General features: G+C 35.5%; 2 protein-coding genes across 3 annotated transcripts; both read left to right on the top strand.

Annotated features, from left to right (window-relative positions):
• Positions 1–1,751: 1,751 nt before the first annotated feature.
• Positions 1,752–4,999, top strand: LOC145103727 (cysteine-rich receptor-like protein kinase 43). The gene is made up of 6 exons (XM_079041003.1): positions 1,752–1,992; positions 2,139–2,275; positions 3,152–3,359; positions 3,467–3,701; positions 3,810–3,960; positions 4,259–4,999. The coding sequence occupies exons 1-6, from the start codon at positions 1,929–1,931 to the stop codon at positions 4,676–4,678; spliced, it is 1,215 nt and encodes a 404-aa protein (XP_078897129.1). The 5' UTR covers positions 1,752–1,928; the 3' UTR covers positions 4,679–4,999.
• A 1,543-nt stretch (positions 5,000–6,542) lies between these two features.
• LOC145103725 (uncharacterized) lies at positions 6,543–11,884 on the top strand. Of its 2 annotated transcripts, XM_079041001.1 has the most exons (6): positions 6,543–7,107; positions 7,288–7,362; positions 7,428–7,547; positions 7,673–7,762; positions 7,843–7,994; positions 11,449–11,884. In XM_079041001.1, exons 1-6 carry the CDS (start codon positions 6,850–6,852, stop codon positions 11,453–11,455), a joined length of 702 nt encoding a protein of 233 aa, XP_078897127.1. In that variant the 5' UTR covers positions 6,543–6,849; the 3' UTR covers positions 11,456–11,884. The 2 variants fall into 2 exon arrangements, 1 of the variants encoding a protein (XP_078897127.1); XR_013706815.1 differs by lacking the exon at positions 11,449–11,884 and having other exon boundaries at positions 7,079–7,107; positions 7,288–7,547; positions 7,661–8,121.
• The last annotated feature ends 453 nt before the right edge of the window (positions 11,885–12,337 follow it).

Below are 12,337 nucleotides of genomic sequence, written 5' to 3'. Positions count from 1 at the left end.
TATTTTTCTTTTTTATTATTTTTATTATTTAAATACTTTTTTTGATTAAAAGAAAAAATAAAAAAGAAATTTTTTATTTTCTATTTTATTTTTATAATTTTTTATAACAAAATAAAAAAATAAAAATGAAATCTCTCTCTCTCTCTCTCTCTCATTTCCAACACCACACACTACCCTTATACCTCCCTTCCATCCTTTTTCTGGTCCATTTTCTTCCAAGAAACACAAAGGAAAACGTGGCAGCCACCACTCGTCACCCCACTGCCACCTTCTGCTATCGTGTACCACCACTTCACAACCCTTTATCCCTCATTCTTCCGGTGACACAACAGCCCCCAAGCAACCCTCCAACCTGCTGCCTTACCTCTTCCCTCTTCCCCTCCGATGACCACTGCCGACATAAGCAAAAAGGAAGCAGCCGCTAGGCTGCCGGGCAGCCTCCTGCCACCGTAGAGCTGCTCTTGGTCACCACCATCGACCACCTCTGTTATGCTGCTGCTGCTACTACGTAAGTCCCCATTGCCATTTTTTGTGTGAATTGCAAAGGGCCAAACCGAGGAAGCAAATGACTCGTCATTTTTTTTTTCTTTCATCATCTTCACCGGAGAGGATGTTCAGTGGCGATGATAGCGAAGAAGGGCATGTTGTAGGTACGCTATCATTGTTGCTCCAATTGAGGGTTTTCGAGCCCTAATCACACCTAAATCAAAGTTTCGGGGCAAGCTTCAATATCTGGTAAAATCACAACGCAAAGAGAGGGTAATTCGAACCCTAGAATGTAGAATGCTTTAATTGAGAAAGATGGAGGGCGCATTGCTTCTATTGTTCGTTGAACATACCCCTAAACCCTAAAGATTCTTGCAGTAGGAGTGGAATTGGAGAAAATCAAAAGAACAGAAGCTGGAGATGGTGGCTGTGACTGGTAATGGTGTTTGCACGGTGGCCACATAGTCGGTGGTTTTTAGTGGAAGGTGATGGCAGGTTAACGCTGGAAACGGAGGTAACAAGTGGAAGGCAGCAACGACGTTGGGGTGTTTGATGGCAATGGGTCAAGACAGGGGGAGGGCGGAGTGGGCTGAGAACTACGGTGGCATCCGGTGGTGCTCGTTCCGGCGACTCCAGCAGGGAGTGACGGAGGGAGCATTTTGGGCCGGTGTGAAAACCATCGATACCCTTCCTTGTAGTGAAACTGGAACGAAAATAGATCTATGAATCGAGAGAGAGAGAGAGAGAGAGAGAGAGAGAGAGAGAGAGAGATTCTTTTTATTTTTCTTTAAATCAGTAAAAACATTTAAATAGATATAAAAAAATAGAAAAAGAAAGTACCAAGGGTAAATCCGTCATTTTAAATATTTCTAAATCAAATTGGACTAAAATCGCAACAAAATGAAAACTTTGGACCTGTGGTGCTAGTCAAAACTTTTTTGGACCACAGTGATAAATTTGAGCAAACCACATGGACCATTTGTGCAATTTAGTCTTTTTTTTAACACATAAAAATGGATTTCATGTCTTAAGACTGCCAAAAAAAATAATAAATAAATAACATTATAAACCTTTTAAACCAAAAATAAAGATTTTTGGAGGCTAAAACGATATTATCCATTATTTTTAATGCGGTGTTTTAATATGTACATGAAGTTGGAAAAGGTTTAATGTTAAAAAAACATAATTGTTTTAAGTTTAATGATGTTATAAACTTGGACAAGTTTGTCATGTCTTGCGAAGATTTACGCGTCTTAGACTATTTCGCAACTATTTATTTACGTAACTTTCCGAGCTTCGCATCATCAATTCCAAATCACCATAACGCTTTTATACAATTCCACCTCGCTAATCTTCTGCATAACGATACCACGATCCACAATTCGCCTTTTGCTTTCTTTTCCTATCTTCGTAATTAATGTTCGGTGTAGTTAGCGAGCAGGATGACCAAATCCAAGAGCTTCTTCCACAATTTGGTTAAACGCTTCAAGCTCAGTTCAAGTAAAGGTTTGTATCTGTAACACCCATTTCAAGATTTCATCAAAGTTTGTATTTTTATATCATTTTTGAGATGGGTTTTGATTTAGATTATGTATACTTCAAGGATATCGTTTTCATGTGTTGTCTTTTTGGGGTTTTGAATTGGAATTCAGAAAGCCAAGAAGAAGAACTGGAAGCGATTGCTGCTCAAGAACAGAAGATATTCAGTTTTCAAACCCTAGTTTCTGCAACCAAAAATTTCCATCCAGATAATAAGCTTGGCCAAGGGGGTTATGGCCCTGTTTTCAAGGTTCCATTCATCATCCCTTTTCTCTAGCTTGTTTCCATTAAAATTAGTTTGATCATTGGATTCATTTAAACCATTTATCATTTTCATTCGTGGTGGTATATCATGTGTCTGTAATGGTGGGAGTACCCGAAAGTAAAACACACGTTTTAGAAGAAAATATTATATTTTAGAATGCCTTTTCATACAATGATGCCTTTACCTAATATGCCACTAATTTAATCATGTTCAGCTACACTTCAAAATCACGCCTAAAATACCGAAGTGGGTATTTCTTAATACTCAAAATAAATCCAAAATGTTGATTCTTATTGTTTAAATTCTTGGGTATACTAGTATTGTGAATAATTTGGGGTTTCATAATGAATGACCTTTAAGTTGTATTTAATTTGAAAATCTTGATTCTTAATTGTTTAAATTCTTGGGTATACAAGTATTGTGAAAAATTTGGGGTTTCAGGATGATTGAGCTTTAATAAACTATAAATTTTACTAAATTTGAAACTCTTGATTCTTAATTGTTTAAATTCTTAGGTATACGAGTATTGTGAAGAATTTGGGGTTTCATGATGATTGACTTTAATAAATTGCACTCAATTTGAAAATCTTGATTCTTACTTGTTTAAATTCTTGGGTATACGAGTATTATAATTGAGCTTTAATAAATTATAAATTGTACTCAATTAAATCTTCATTCTTAATTATTAAAATTTAAATTCTTGGGTATTCCAGTATTGCAAAGATTTTGGGGTTTCATGATGATTGAGCTCTAATAAATCGTATTCAATTTGAAAATCTTGATTCTTAATTGTTTAAATTCTTGGGTATACGAGTATTGTGAAGAATTTGGGGTTTCATGATTTGGTGTTTGGATATGAAGGGTAAATTGGATGATGGTAGAGAGATTGCAGTCAAGAAGTTATCACAAACATCAACTCAAGGGAAAAAGGAGTTCACAACTGAGGCCAAATTATTGGCACGTGTTCAACACCGAAATGTTGTGAACTTATTAGGGTTTTGCGGGTATCCGGAGAAGCTCTTAGTATACGAATACGTTGTACACGAAAGCCTAGACAAGCTTCTTTTCTGTAAGTTCCTTATCCTTATCCTTATCCTTTAAAGGGTATATAAGTAATTTTACTAAATGCTAAAACTAACTATTGCTTATATATAACATTTGTGATTTGTGATTTAGCATCCGGAAATCGAAAAGTACTAGATTGGAAGAGAAGATACAATATAATTATTGGTGTGGCACGTGGCTTGCTTTACCTTCATGAAGACTCACATGATCGTATTATTCATAGAGATATTAAAGCGAGTAATATTTTATTAGATGATAAATGGATACCAAAAATAGCGGATTTTGGCATGGCTAGGCTTTACCCCGAAGATCAAACTCACATTAACACCCGTGTAGCGGGTACCAAGTACGTTTTTTTTAGTGCCACGTGGACATAATATGAACAAGTCTGATACTTGTTCATCAAAAAGATAAATATGCAATGGATTTTACATTTTTGCCCTTTTTGACGTAGTGGATATATGGCACAAGAGTATGTTATGCATGGGAATCTATCGGTGAAGGTGGATGTGTATAGCTTTGGTGTAATGGTTTTAGAGCTTGTTAGTGGTCAGAAAAACTCGGCTTTTAACCTCGACCCCGAATGCCAAAATTTACTAGATTGGGTAAGAACTCTACTTTTTTAATAATTTATTTTACTAAATTATGTTTTTAGTCCCTGTGTTTAGGTGGTCTTTTGGAACAAGTCCAAAAAGGAATATTTTTTTTGTAATTGTAGTCCTCTTTAGGGGATGGTTATTACGTTTTTTGTTCTTTACAGTTTTTATTATATCATTTTTTCTAATGTTTAATGATAAATAGGGAGGTGGTGGCCCCAACCTCATATAGTTATTGAATTTAAAGGTTAAACATTAAAATAAACGATAAAAAATGAAAGATTTATGCTAAATTGTATTTTTACAGGCGTATAAATTGTACAAGAAGGGAAAAAGCCTTGAAATTTTGGAGTCAAAGTTGTATTCTTCAGCAGACCTTGATGAGGTTTCTGCTTGTATAAAAATCGGGTTATTATGTACCCAATCGGATCCAGGACAACGACCCACCATGCGGCGGGTGGTGGTGATGCTAACCAAAAAATCCGGTGTGCTAGATGAGCCGAGCCGCCCTGGGATTCCGGGAACACGGTACAGAAGGTCCCGGAGACCGGGGACTTCGGGTGGTTCGAGTTCTCATTCCTCAACCACCACCACCACCCCCACCACCACCTCTGGTCCCTCTGGTCATGGTGGTTCGAGTTCTGTTCCTCGCTGGAAATCTTCAAGTTCCGGTATTAGTTCAAGATCGGATCCTCATGGTAAACGCCCGATGGAGACTTACGATTGATTTGTGTTTGAATTCTTTACCTTGATTATTATTTAGCGAATTACCAAAAAGAATTGATTTCGTAGTTGCTTTTTACTGAACGTATGAAGGTGCACATTTTAGGAGGTAGGATTAGGTCAACAGGGGTGGTTATTTGTATGTAATGAACAAATATGCACATTAGATATGGAGCCGGATGAGAGACCAATCTTTGTCTTTTTATATTTGTTTGAGAGTCTAGCGGCTAGCTGAAAATTGTAGTTTTTGTTTGTATAGAAGTGTTTGGAAAAACAGTTTAAGATTTTGAAAGTTATAAAATGACATAAATCATAAAATCGAAAAGATTCTAAAGCTTTCAAAAGATGATTGAAATAATTTTTAGGCTATGAGTTTCTTGTTTATAATAAAAGTTTAACTCATACTTGTGAACCTGAACGGAACTTTTTTTTTAATTCGATTTTTTTTTAAATTATAAGTTTAAATTTTTCAAGAAACTCATTTTTCATGTAATATGATTTTGAATATTAGTTATTTTTAAAATAAAACTAATGTGGGGTCTAATTGAGAAATTATAGTTTTGTTCTTTCTAAAACCAACATCTAGCAGATGTATATAGTTGGACGGTATGGAGAGGTTTCTACGTGTAGAAGCCGACGTGTCACCCTCTTTCCACGCGTGAACAACGTCCCCACTGGGCATATGTGTTTTGTGGAGTGATGCTCTTCACGAGTCTTCACGGAGGTTGTGATTGGTTGAAGCCAACTATGTTCCTGTTTTTCCTTCTTGTTTGCTCTCTTTCTCCATCTCCATCTCATTCTTCCCTTCTCTTGCTGAGTTTCTAGTCCTTGCTCGGCGCACAGGTAGCAAAGGAGAAAGGTTTTAGGGTTTGTTGCGTTGAATGAAATAAGGGAGAAAGGGGTATTGATTGATAACCCAACTCAAAAGAATCCCATGTCCAAATTTTGGTTTTTTTGACACAAAAGTCCCCTAAGTCTCATTTTCTTACATTAGTGGTTTTTCAATTTGTAATATAGGGTTTTAATGTAATTTTTTATTAATAAAATGTTTATTTAAGTTTAAAATTATGTTTTTTTTATTTAATCTAATGTTAAAACAAAAAGATAAACAATGTGGAGTGGTAACCATTTCCAAGAGCTACTAGTGTGGTAGTGAGCATGTAGTGAAGATGACGTGATGCATATGTGACAACACTTTTCTAGTGAAGATGTAGTGATTATATACCTTAGAAGCCATAACTCAACAGCTCGAACCAAAGAAATCCAACCAATAGACAAACAACAACCACAAGCTCCAAAGACACACATCCTTTTGCTTTGAAATTCTTTCCAACACAAGCACGAGCCCCGGAAACATCAACAATCCAGACTAATTTCCATGATTTAGAACCTTTTGAGGATAAAACACACAAGGTAATGAAACACACACCAAATAAAAATCCAGTAATATACCCCATACGAACATATCACTTTCAAAAAGAATAAGTTCCAAATTCGCATTAGGATGAACAGAGTCGATACGTTTTTAAGTCGAGTCGGTGGCAGTACCAACGAATCCGTCGAGTAAATAGTATCGTTGAAGCGAAGACAAACGGGTATGTTAAAGGGTCGGTCATGATGATTCAAATGCTTAGGATGAGCAAGAGAAAAAAGGTCCTAAAAATTAACTGAATATCGTTGAATGTTGATAATAAATTATATATATATATATATATATATATATATATATATATATATATAGTTTCAGGTATTCAAAGTAATTATTGTATGGTTGTAGAATTTAATATTAGCCAATCATTTTTAAAGGGTATTAATGTAATCTTACCCATTGTTTAATTTTGATAACTAAATAAGTATTTAATTAATCCCTAATCTTCTTCAACCTTGCCCTAGCAGCGTACCCTTCAATGTTTGGCAAAAGAAACCATCGGCCATGTTCCACCAGCCCCCACCGCCATCAGTGCCTGAACAACCCACCCCTCACCGTCGCTCTATCTCTCTCTCTCTCTATCTCTTTCTCTCTCTCTCTCTCTATATCTTTTTCTCTTTCTGATTCTGAAAGTCGGTGATGGAGAGATTGGGTGAGGGCTCCTGCTTTCTCCGGATAAACATGTATGTACGCTTGAAAATCCCCCTTCTGTTCAGCAGTTGTATACAGTGAGGAGTCTGCCGACAATGGCAGCAATCGGTGGAGGAAGCGGTTCCTCAAAATCAAACGCCTCATCGTCTGCTTCCTCTCATCAAGCCCCCAAAATCCTATTAGCCAAGCCAACTCTAGTCACTACCGCCAAGTACAACCAGAGACCTGGTGGCGGTGGAGGCGGCGGTGGTCCTGATGACGCTTCATCGTCACTCCGCTCCCGCCTTCCCTCCGTTGGCTTTCTGAATCTGTTATCCGACTCCTGGGATTTCCACACCGATCGATTCCTTCCGGTAAGTTGCTAGCCTTTTGTCAATTTAACCCATCTGTATGTCGTATATTGAACCCATCTGTTATCCAACTTCTCTTGGTAGCCTAGCATTCATTCCTTTCTTCATCTGTATATACACTTGCATTTGCGACTTCAATTAATATTGTTGCCTCTTTTTCCGATATAATCCATGGAAACCAAGGCCATGGCTAAGCATTGTACAGTTGGTATTGAACCTAGAATCACTTTTGAAAGGATCATACTTCTTGATACACAGGTTTGCACATTTAAACTCCCAAACCTATCTTTACCTTATGCTAAATTGTGTTGTATGGAATGCAGCCTGTTTATAGTCCATCGATTTTGGCTGAAATGATTAGACCTGATGGTTCATCCATAATATCAGTTTTGGGTGGTGAACCCTTACCTGCTGAGTTGGCTCATGAACTCATGGGCATACAGGTATGTACCTTAAAACAAGTAGATATTGTTACCATTTAATCTTGTGTTAATTATGGGCATTTTGTGATATGCTTTCTCTAATTGACTCTATATCTTTTGAAAAATCTTGCAAGGAACCCTTGTAGCTTGGTGTTCTCTTAACATCCATTTGTCACATTATATTGGTGGTTTCAGAAGGAGTTCATGATAACAACATGTGGCGTTTGATGGCAACAGTATGATCATGGAATGTAATTGTAATTACTCATTCCATTCGATTCCATCCAACTTAGGGTTTCCTTTTTGTGATTGGCAGGTGGACTTGCTAAAGCATAGCATACTAGACCCATCCTCTTTGTCTCTTTCACATCCGCGGAGCTCTAATTTAGGATCTGATAAAGAGATGGAAGATAAAATTCAAGAGGTTGGAGAAGAATACATGGCTTCTCCTGTTTTTGTGCACACAAAGTGAGTTATCTTTTTTCCATTTCTTGAATTTCAATTCTATCGGAATGGAATCATTAATTCCAATTCTGTTGGAATGAAATATGGACATTTTCTCACTGATTTATGCATGTTCTACACTTATTGGTTATTGGTTTTTGTGCAATTCATAAGTCCGTATATTTTTTCAAAGGAATTTAGTTTTTTATTTTTCATTTGCTAATGCATTATTGAATTCTAAAACTATAATTGGATTTGTTTTCACAAAAGTTGATGCTTCAAGAATGGACCACAAAATTGAAAGTGATTCTTAGCAACATTATTCTTTTAGAATGTATTAGTGTCTTTGTTAGATTTGGGTGTTTTTTTTTTCCGATTTGAAAGTTTTTTTAGTGTTATTCTTTAACAATAAATGTAATTTTTAGCAATTGTTACCCGTATTCTATAAGAATTAATGTAATTTTTGTTTTCATTCTTCAATTGATGGTTCAAGAATTTGTTATTCTACACGAAGTTTTAAAGTCATGATCAAGAAATAGGTTTAAGAATTTTTTTTATAATTTTATAGTTCAAGAATAGTTTTATTTTTGAATATACTCATAAACGTATTCTGTCAGAATGTCCGAATTAAAAGAATTATAATTCGTAAAATCGGATTTTTAAAATTAATAGAATCTATGATCCCTTAAAATATGCAATTTTCCTTTATTAAATCTATATTAATTGACTAAAATACTCTTGTAATCAAATTAGATGTATTTTTCAGTTATATTTAATTCTATAATATGTATTAATCAATTTCTTAAAATAAGTAAAATGATTGGCCCACAATCATTTCTACATCCACACAATAATTAGTTAGAATACAATAACATATATATATATATATATATATATATATATATATATATATATATATATATATATATATATATATATATATATATATAACAACCCTAAAAGTGACTTGGCAATTTCAGACACGAAGACACGAATCTGTGAGAGACACGACACGACACGAATACACGACATGAATACATCTTAAAAAATGAGATAAAGCTTATCTCTCATCGTGTAATCGTATCGTGTCAAATTCGTGGCTGACACATTTTCATGACACGAATACACGAATTGCTAGGTCTACCTAAAACAAAAACACTCGTTCTATTCTCATTTCTCAAGTTCTTAGTTTCAACTTTCAAGTCGTTGTTCTCTACCTCTGCCTCCTAAATCGAAATTAATTTCTACAAGGTGACGCCGGAGGCAACAGTGGAGAACCCTCCCAAGAGTTTTTGAAATGTTTTGATCACTTATAAAATATAAGCAACCTTTGAAAGATGTTTATAACAAACATTTACACAATTATCAATTGTGTTCAACTTGTATTCCCCCCCTTAAAAAACATTTAAAACAGTTTAAAAGATTGATTATAGGGGTATGAAATCACTTTATGTGGGTGATTCAAACAAATATGGGCGTAAGGATGAAAAGTTCCACGAATGAAGTCCCGAGACACAAACGACTCCTAAACGACATATAATGACATATATTGGCATGAATATAATGTTTAGAACCAACCACATGCAAGGAAACACCTTTAGGGACTAGGAAACACTTGGACCAAGTGTTGGAATCACATTTGATTCATCTAAGGGGAGTGTACGGCCACTAAATGGATTGTGCGGCCATGGGTGTACGGCCATGGAGTGTACGGCCGTACACTCATGGTAACAAGTGCACAAAATGGTCTTCTAATGATAGGGAAGCTTGTGGGACAATTGATCATCAAGTGTTGAAGCTAGGTTTGCATTTTGGAGGCCCTTTAAGGGTGTTTTGAGGGGTGTACGACCACACATGGGTGTACGACCGTACACTCCTTTGGATCTTGAGTTTTGGTCGTTTTTAAGGTGTTAATCAAGTGTTCCTAACATGTACTAAGCATAGGGAAGGAGTACTTACGATTTGGAGGCTCAAGAAGGGCTCACAATCACCAAGAACAAGTGTGTGTTCTTGGTGAAATGGATGAAGATTTGAAGATCTAGTCAAAAGATGATTTACAATGGATGAAATAAAAGGGTGTTACTAAGTTAAGAAGGATAACAACAAATCAAAACAGAAGAAAGGCTTACATTCTTGAAGATCGGGATGAAAGCTCGATGATAGTTGAGAGAGAAATCGATGTTCTTGACTTGGAAACTGAAGAAATGGCTTAGAAATGAAGGGATATCACTCTTATGGAGGGGGTGTACGACCAACATGGGTGTACGGCCACACACACATGTGTGTACGGCCGTACACTCATGTGTATGACCGTACACTCCCTCACATGGAGTGTATGGCTTGATTTCAAGGCTAAGAACTTACACGACTCAATCCTATACTCAATGCTTGAATGTACTGAGCTTTGAACCCTTAAACAGGCTCTAAACAAGGCTAAAAGATAGCAAAAACGAGTCTGACACTCGGTTGGATTGAATGGCTGAACTTACAAGGCAAAGATTTTCGGGTTGTCACATTTTTGCAGTCCCAAAAATGGAGAAATAAGAAACCAAAAAAAAAACAAAATTGCCCTTTTTTCCCTTCTCTACATTCACACCTTTTTTACTAGGTATGTGTTGTTTGTGTTTGTATAATCTGTCCCCCACTTTTTAGTTCAAGATTTGGTGGCGAAGCAAGAAGAAAGTTTTACAAGTCTTTTCACCCTTTCTCGCGCTCTCTTTTGCATATGTTTCTCCTGATCGTGATTGTGTCAGGGTAAAGATGATGATGGTAATAAAAACAGTGGTGCTGCAACAAAAGTCACAATTAAAATTTCTTGGGTTACGAAAATACACTAAAGTCCCAATATTTTCAACGATTTGACAAGAATGTCCTAAACTTTATTTTTTTGACAGTAAAGTCCTACTTGACGATTTGACAAGAAAGTCCTAAACTTTATTTTTTTGACAAAAAAGTCATAATTACCGGCTAACCGGAAAAAAGGGTAAAAATGTCAAAAACTGCCGGTAATTTGGACTTTACTGTCAAAAAAATAAAGTTTAAGACTTTCTTGTCAAATCGATTAAAATATTGGGACTTTACTGTATATATCCCTTTATATAAACCTAAACATTTTTGAATTTCATATAACATTTTATACATAATTTCAATTTCATATAACCTAAAGTCCTAAACAAGTAAGTTAACATTTTATACATACAATTTCGATTTCATATAAACCTAAACAAATAACATAATCTTACAAAGACCAAACAAGTAACACAATCAAACTATTATACAAGGACCAACTTCAGTTTCATATAAACCTATACATACAATTTCAATTTCAACAAAAATTAGCAAATACGTCAATAACATCAATAAAAACATAACAATTTCACAAAGTCAAGATAAAAACATAGCAATTTCGAAAAACCTAAACAAATTGGTAAAATTTCAAAGTATCAATAGACAATAATACTTGCTTCATTCTTGTTAGTACATGAAAGTGCCCCTTAGACAATCCAAGATGTGAAGCCATTCGAGATGGAGAAGTGATTCCGAAATCACTTCTCAACCAAGATGAACATGATGATTTCAAGACAGTTGGTTATCCGAGATCTGAAGACTTTGAGATCATTCCCCATTACGAGATGGGATGTTATTTTAAAGATGAAGTGGAGATTCAGAGATGGAGACTCCGAAATGACTAGTTCCGAGATGCCTTGGATTCGGAACTTAGTCAACTTTCCCTGACATGAAGAAAGTTCTTTTTATTTTACTCCATTTTTAGTATTATGTAGAATCAGAGAAAATCCACTATATCAGGTTTTTGTTTAGTGATGCAAGTTCTCTTTATTCTATGTATTTGTCATGTATTGACTCATTTGGCTATAAAAGGAGTCTCAACCTTGTACTGAAAATATATCTTTCATACCTCTTTTGTGCATTAATAGAATCCTTCACTTCACACTCAAATTTCTGTCAATAATCTCTCATAAATTCTTCTTGTTCTTGATTTGTTTACTTTGTTCGTACTTTACTTTATTAATCTTCTTGAATATTTTGTTGAAGTTATTTATTTCAAGTCTGTCACACCCCTAAACCGGAGCGGCGGAAACGTTGGGGGGTGGATGACTTCATGTTTAAGTATCACAACACATGCATTATAGTAATCAAAGTACAACAAACATTGCATTAATAATGTATAAATTTTACATATGTTTTCAAGTCATTGTATATATGACCTCAAAAGTATAATAACAAAAGATAGAAGACATGACTCTATACTGCTCAGTCTTTTCAAAAATCCCGGTAATATACCTGTATACTGGTTCCCTGATAATACAAATGTTTTGAAAAGAGAGTATCAACATTTAAGTTGAGTG

Source organism: Lactuca virosa, chromosome 4 (genome assembly GCF_052849685.1).
Source record: "Lactuca virosa cultivar CGN04683 chromosome 4, Lactuca_virosa_CGN04683_v6, whole genome shotgun sequence".
In the NCBI taxonomy this organism is placed as follows: Eukaryota; Viridiplantae; Streptophyta; class Magnoliopsida; order Asterales; family Asteraceae; genus Lactuca; species Lactuca virosa.
Note: the sequence above shows the minus strand (reverse complement) of the source record. Positions and strands in the feature narration are given on the sequence as shown.

What these genes read in the sequence shown, in the direction of transcription:
- LOC145103727 (XM_079041003.1), top strand. Translation starts at nt 1,929, where the DNA reads ATGACCAAATCCAAGAGCTTCTTCCACAATTTGGTTAAACGCTTCAAG. An exon ending in GTTATGGCCCTGTTTTCAAG is followed by an intron (nt 2,276 to 3,151) that starts GTTCCATTCATC and finishes TTGGATATGAAG; the next exon opens with GGTAAATTGGATGATGGTAG. An exon ending in GCCAAAATTTACTAGATTGG is followed by an intron (nt 3,961 to 4,258) that starts GTAAGAACTCTA and finishes GTATTTTTACAG; the next exon opens with GCGTATAAATTGTACAAGAA.
- LOC145103725 (XM_079041001.1), top strand. Translation starts at nt 6,850, where the DNA reads ATGGCAGCAATCGGTGGAGGAAGCGGTTCCTCAAAATCAAACGCCTCA. An exon ending in ATGAACTCATGGGCATACAG is followed by an intron (nt 7,548 to 7,672) that starts GTATGTACCTTA and finishes GAACCCTTGTAG; the next exon opens with CTTGGTGTTCTCTTAACATC. An exon ending in TGTGGCGTTTGATGGCAACA is followed by an intron (nt 7,763 to 7,842) that starts GTATGATCATGG and finishes TGTGATTGGCAG; the next exon opens with GTGGACTTGCTAAAGCATAG.